The 7,358-nt window shown below is 35.0% G+C and overlaps 1 protein-coding gene across 1 annotated transcript; it reads right to left on the bottom strand.

Moving 5' to 3' along the window:
* Window positions 1–2,924: 2,924 nt before the first annotated feature.
* LOC143544618 (adenine phosphoribosyltransferase 5-like) lies at window positions 2,925–5,292 on the bottom strand. The gene is made up of 6 exons (XM_077036680.1): window positions 5,198–5,292; window positions 5,020–5,130; window positions 3,850–3,942; window positions 3,251–3,400; window positions 3,108–3,166; window positions 2,925–3,047 (listed from the first exon to the last, which is right to left on the bottom strand). The coding sequence occupies exons 1-6, from the start codon at window positions 5,286–5,288 to the stop codon at window positions 2,958–2,960; spliced, it is 594 nt and encodes a 197-aa protein (XP_076892795.1). The 5' UTR covers window positions 5,289–5,292; the 3' UTR covers window positions 2,925–2,957.
* Between the last annotated feature and the right edge of the window lie 2,066 nt (window positions 5,293–7,358).

The raw sequence follows: 7,358 nt of genomic DNA, 5'->3' as shown, positions 1-7,358 counted from the left end.
CAAAATTATCGGGAGTCTATTACCCTACTAGTTGTTGGGTTTTGCAAGAATTGTACTATATGTCTTGTGTTTTTAAAAGCTTTGCGGAGAAGAACAAACTCTTCGAAAATATTGTTGCGGTGATGAAAGAAAAGTTCATAAAATATTTTGAAATCATACCGCCGGTCTTCACTTGTGCCGCCGCATTAAACCCCTATTGGAATGTTAATGGGGTTGAAACAACGATTGAGGAAATATTCGACAACTTAGGTATGCACGAGATTGACCCGAAGTTGTCGACGGAAGCGAAGGACAAGTTCAACAAAAACCTTCAAGACCTTTATGACCATTATTTTCAAATGTATGGTCCAAGCACGAGATCGTCTTTTGTGAAAAAAACAACAACTGGTAGGCCGTGCAATGACCCACTTATAAACTTGATGAATGGGATTCGTGAATCGGCATCTAAGAGGCAAAGAGGAAACACACCAAGTAGCGAACTTGGTCGATATAGTGGAGCAAACTATGTTGAGGGCGCAACGGTCGACGAAATTCGCAATATTGATTTGTTGGCTTGGTGGAAAGGTAAACAAAACGAATTTCCCATTCTATCCGCCATGGCTCGTGACTTGCTTGCCGTACAAGCCTCAACGGTTGCTTCCGAATCGGTTTTTTCTCTTAGTGGGAGGGTGTTATCTATGCGAAGAACAAAACTAACTCCCGAGTCTCTAGAGGTTTGCATTTGCCTAAAGGACCATTTGGATGCGGTGGATCGTGTACAACACAAGGCGAACTTTGAAGACGAAATACCAATAGAGCGTCATATTCATGATGAGGAGGCGGAGGACGGGGTTTCTTCCGATAACGAAGACGAGGGTGAAGACGAGAATGAAGACGAAGAAGAGTTGTAATTATTTGTTTTGGTAAACTTATTTGTAACTTGTTCAACTAATATTTAGTTTTGATTTGTTTTTTTATAATTACTTTTGTTACTCATGATTTCAACGGCTATAATGTTTAAATTTAAAAAAAAAACCGGTGGAACCGGTTTTTACTTAAAAACCGGTTCCGGTTCCAACCTACCCGGTTCCTAAAAGTTTTGCATTTATGGGCATCGGTTCTGGTCGGGAACCGAACCGGTTCCTGATTGGAACCGGTTTCATTTTCTACCCGGTGTGAAAAAAACCGGTTCCGAACCGGTTCGGGTTTTCAAGGTGAACCCGATTTGTGCACCTCTAGTCGTGACTACTGGCGCTTGAGTGGACATGGCAAAACACAAATGGCATTTTGAAGCCCACGGTTAAGCAAGCCTTTTAGATTTACGGAACTGTCTTTGGGAGAGGCCCAATTCTCGAGTGTACAAAAACTAAAGCCCACAATTCAAATATTTTATTTTCCCAACTGTTGTAGTTAGTTTTCTAGATAAATTGTAAACCGAAACTAGTACGGTTTGAAATACACATGATCAAGTGGTCTAGCTACCAGCTTTTAAGAAAATCAATCAATAAAACCAAATTGATATGAACAACGTGGTTGACATTGCAAAAGGTATGGTACCAATCTCATCCCTAATTAAAAACAACAGGCTGGCTGTAGTCATGAAAAAGGAGCCCTAAGTAGGCATGAGAAAGGGGTGGGCGACACAGAAGTGTTTGGGTTATTCATCTCAAGTCTCAACATACACATGTATTTTCAATGTACAGTAAAGCCTCTATAAATTAATAATGTTGGGATCGGGATAATTTGATAATTTAGCAAAATATTATTATATCGATAATAATAAATTATTAATTTAAAGAGCTGGGATAATTAGAGCCTTTCACATGTACTACCGTAAAAGGTTTGATCGTAAGATTTTAGAAGGTTATAAATTGGATATTTCTTCCCTAGAAAATATTACTGTTTTAGATGTCGTCAATTTGGTCGTCTCGGCTTGGAGAATGTGAAACAAGAGCCCATAGCAAATTGCTTTCAACACTATAAAATTTGTTCGACTAAACCAACCAGCTCAAATGATTTAAACGATGTAAATTCTAAAGAAGGCATTCGTGAGCTTGAGAACTTGATTACGGGAATGCATTATCGACACAAAATGGATATGAATGAATTGTTGGATTATCCATGTGAAAATAATGTTATGAGGTTCAAAACATTAAAGAAATTATGGTGGATGCCGGCCACTCGGAAAGAAGCATTGCAAGCGGCAACAACTCTTCACAACTTATTGTTGCAATACAAGAATACATTGCCTCAACTCTTAAGTGTAATGGATAGACTTAAATATAAACTCAATATATATTTGAAGTTTTAAAAAAAAAATAAAAATAGATTCTTTTTTTTACCAGACAATCCTTAACTTCAAAATATTTTAGTAAGTATTAATTTATAGTTTTACCAAATATTTAATATTTACATTTGGGATTTTAAAAAAATAAAATATTTATTTATTAACATTTTATCGATTGAGGTCCAATTTTGTAAAACATGTAAACATAGAGACATAACCATCCACGTAATTAATTCAAAATTTTAAAAGAATAACTATTTTATTTAATCAGAGTTTGTTCTCAATTCATGCAAGTCCTTATGTAGTAATGGGTTATAAGGTTTACCATTGATATATACTATAGCTATTTGGTACACTTATCATCCAAAAAACCTTTATATCTAAACACAAATACCCAAAAAACTGAAAGACAAAAACAAGCACATTTGAACACTCACCACCATGGTGTATATTCATAAATCTTAGTTTGTGGGTTCAATCAAAGTAATAATAATGTGTTCACCTACAAAATACACCCACCAAAGCTAACCTTCCAATGGGAAACAAAACACCTAAAAACCCAAACCCTAACAATTACACACACCCCCAGTGTCTCCAATGTATAACTGTTCCGTAACAAGAAAGCCACCGCAAGAGCTTAAAAAGACCGATTCACCATTCACCACATGTTAACCGACCACCATACACCATCTTATAATCCACATTCTTCATGATTGTCTTGATCATCCAGGCGAGGCTCCACAAGAACATACAGTGGTACCCCATTTAGCCTCCAATTACCCTGTTATCCGTCATAAGTCAACTTGTTTGTTTTGACCCGAAACGCTAAAATAAAACTTACCTTTACAAGTGGCAACCCAATTACGCAAGCACATTCAACAACTTCAGCTCCAACACGTTCTACAACAAACAAGTTGACACATATTATTGTTATGATCAAGTAAACATTGTAGTTCGACGTAAGGATGCGACTTTCATTCTTACCTAAAAGCCTTATGGCAGCCGAGAGGGTCCCACCCGTAGCCACCAGATCATCCACAATCAACACGCTTTCACCAGGTTGCACGGCCCCTACGTGCATCTCTAGACAATCGGTACCGTACTCTAGCACATACGCCTCTGATATAACTTCACCTACACATTTATAACTTTAATTTTATATTGTTGGTGTTGCACTAGTTGATGCCATATCAGCAGCCCATGAGGTGCAACATTTATATTTAAAATTAATTGTTAAATGTCACATTGGATCCCTTATCTATATTAAATAAAAATTACTAAATGTCACATCAGATGACACTTGATGTATATATAGACACTGAAATGACAAACAAAATCTCACGTTAGTAGATTTTGAAAATGAACAATAAATGCAAGTTGGTACAGTCGAGTCGACAATAAACGTATCCTGGTTAAAAATCAATAATAAAAACCTGAAAAAAAATGGAACTTGTTTTATGTTTAGTGTAATACACACTTCCTAAATTTATGTACTTCTAGTATATATATTTTTTAAAAATAATTCTTTATAAATTATGATTTTTGATGTTTAGAAATTAAAAAATAAAAAATAATAATGTTACCTGGCAGCTTTCTTGGTTTGCGTAGTGGAACAAATTTAGCACCAATAGCCAAAGCAATTGGAGGACCAAATATAAATCCTCTAGCTTCAACTCCTGTACATTAAAAATAAACAGTGAGCAAGCAACTAATGTTTATGTAACAAATAATAATAATAATAATAATAATAATAATAATAATAATAAACAATACAGTTTAGATGTCACTGTACTCTCGGTTTTGACAAAAATCCACACCTAATAAACAGCATAGACATGTGAACAAGAATATAGATACAGAATCTATGCCCTATAAACAAGTAGGGTTAGAATTAGGTCCACATATAACATCAATAATCTGAGGAAGCAAATAATGGAGCCAAGGTTATTGGTTAGGAACCAACTGTAACTGGTAATGACATTTTTGATCATTTAATATCAAACTAACTGCTAAGTAATCTCTCACTTTAATATTGTCTTTGTCATTAATCCATACCTAATCAATAATTACACATTAGACAACAAAGAACAATCCACATGCAATCTTGGATGCTGATATGCTACATAATCTATGTTTTCTAAACAAGAGGAGTTGGAATTAGGGCCCACGAGTTATATCATCTATCTCTATTTTTATAATTATACTAAAAATCACAATTTTTTATCTATTTTTTTAAAACAAATAATATTTTTATACATTTATTATTATATTTATCATTATGTTTCTTCAAATTTATTAATTAACAGCAAATTTTTCTCTAAGATGGAGATATTTATGGAGGAGCTCTAGTAAATGCTCTAAGAGCACTCTCAATTCATTATCATCTTATTTCCAAATCTAAAATTACACTAAAACACGCAACCTTTTTTTTAATCATTTACAATTAAATAATCATTTTCGAACTTTTCTTATTACTTCTTTTTCTCAGATTCACTTACATCCACTTTAAAAAGTTACTAAAAAATGCTCTAACTTCACCCTAAATATCAAGAACCCTAATTTCTGCAACCGAAAAATATATAATACAAAAATTAAAAAAATAATCCTAAATTAAACTCCTAGACCGTAATCAAATAACTACAAAAATACAGAATATTTATATTAAATATTAAGAAAATAAAAATAAATAAATTAAATCGCTTGCATGTAAGTGTAAAATATAAAAACATAAATAATAATAATAATAATAATACCTGCAACAACCGAAATGTTCTTGTCTCGATAACGATCAACAAAGATATCAATGGTATATCTAAACGCCTTCTGATCCAACAGCAGCGTTGTGATATCTTGAAACATTATCCCTGCATAATAAAAGATTACAACCAGCCCACCAACTGAAAATCGAAAACCTTCAGTAAAAACAAATACCTGGTTTAGGGAAGTGAGGAACGACCCGTATGGCATCTGATATGGCCTTTATCCTCGGGTCACCGTGTAAACCATTCTCTTCGGCGAACATGGTTCCGGTGAGATGGAAGGAAGTGTGGTCAGTTTGGTCTCTTGGTTCCACTCTGGTGTTGTGTTTAACTTATCCCGTGTGCTATTTATAAGCGAATTATATTGTACTTTCCTCCGAATCAAATTATTTTTTATTATTATAAAATTATGAAATAGTTTCTTTTGTATTTATTTATATCCATCAATTTTACATTTATGATATCACGTGAATATAAATTTATACATGACCCGTATTTAATAAACTGTGCTTTTAATTAACATATATCTGAATTAAAAATATTTCTTTTATACAGTATTTTACGAACCGAAGATCGTTTTATACGTGTCGGAAATTTAATCACGTTGGTTGGTCGGGGCTTTTACCCTATGAGAGCAATTAAAATTTCTTTCAGAGAGGACGGCCGACCATTACGCTAGTAATAGGTCGCCACTGACTAATGTTGTGATATAAAAAGCCGCAGATCAAATAAGAAACGAGAAAGTGAGGAAAAAGTGTGAAGTGAAACGCAACTTTTGATCAAACTTTTTTAATGGATAAAATTTGAAAATACATTTGCAGGTGGTAAAAAGTTAAAATTAACAAAGGGCAAAAAAAATTAAGGTCTTAGCTATTGATTTCCTTCGGGTCAAATTTAGTTTCATGATTTTTTATTTTTATTTTTTGTATTGGTTGGTTATGTAATCTTTGACATATTCAAACACTTACCATGGTTAATATATAAGCCATATAAGACCTATGTTGGATGTATGACAAAATATAGAGAGCTCAAGTTGGCCAAGAAGGGTTTTCCTCATATATAGATATGTTTCTTTTTAAGAATAAAATGAAGATGATTAGGTGGGTTAATAGCCTGTCGATTATCTAAATTAGCCATTAAAAGAAAATTAAAGCAAATAATGCTTTGATTTTAACCCTCTCGGTTCACAAAGTGATTTGATGGGTTAGATCAAATAGGTCTACCATTTTTTAATATAAAAGTTTTATTTTATTTTTTAGGGGTTTTATAAATTTAATTTTATGCTTAAACCTAATCTTCTTAAGGCTGAGGGGTGTGGGGGCTCTAACGGGGGCGCGAGTGGGGGCTCCAGCCAATAATATTGTGACGTGTGGCAGAAAGAGAAACTGGATAAGGTGGGTGTTGGAGCCCCCGCTGGAGCCCCTGGCCCTGGTGTGGAGGGGCTCCAGCAGGGGCTCCAGCGGATTTTTTTTTATTTTTTTATAAATGTATTCAAAAAACGTATTATTAAAAAAACTCATAAATTATTAAAAAAACGCACATTAAAAAAAAACACATGAATATCTAAAAATAAAATAAAAATTAAAGTACTAAAAAAACATTATTCTTATTCTTCGGCTTGGTCTTCTTCGATCAACCTCTTTCGGATACGTTCCTTTTGTTTTTCCATCAGCATTTGATCGACCGGATTTAGGTTACTGAAGTCTTTTGTAAGGAAGTCCAAATCTCTCATTCGACTTTTTTCCTTTTTGTCATTAGAGACCACCTCCATGGTTTTGTTGAATTTATTGAGGGATTCAACAAGATCGACGATGTTTACGGCTCCCCCCTCAGCCGGTTTTTTCCCCTTGGCGTCCCGTCCCAATGGCCGCCTCCTCGGCGGTGAAGACGTTTCCTCCCCCGCAATGTTTAGGTCGAATCCAACGCGGCAATCCGACCCGGCGGAAGTGCTATACGCTCCAGACGAACTAGTTTTAGTCCGTTTCGGCCCTACTTCCGCATCATGGTCCGGCGCCACAAGCTCAACCCACTTGGAACACCTTTTCAACCTCTCCCACAACTTTAAATCGTCCCACGTCTTCACCGTCCCATGCCTCCGCAAACACTCCTGCCTCCACTCTTCGACATTGAAATTGTAAACCGCCAAATCATCACTGCCACTTGGTCTCATACGACCGGCGTTCCTGTTGAAAAGATTAGTAAACAAGCCGAAAAACCTTGTCCAAAAAACATATAGAACGTCTCCCTAACCTTTGTCCAAAAAACCTTGCTTTTTGGTAGTCGGCTGCAAAATGAGTAATTAAATTAGATTTCCAGTTAACTTTTTTATTTAA

This window comes from Bidens hawaiensis, unplaced genomic scaffold, assembly GCF_021521415.1.
Source record: "Bidens hawaiensis isolate Kalapana, Puna unplaced genomic scaffold, B.hawaiensis_p1.1 tig00013629_1, whole genome shotgun sequence".
Taxonomy (NCBI): domain Eukaryota; kingdom Viridiplantae; phylum Streptophyta; class Magnoliopsida; order Asterales; family Asteraceae; genus Bidens; species Bidens hawaiensis.
The sequence above is the reverse complement of the archived record's forward strand: the minus strand, read 5'-3'. Positions and strand labels throughout refer to the sequence as shown.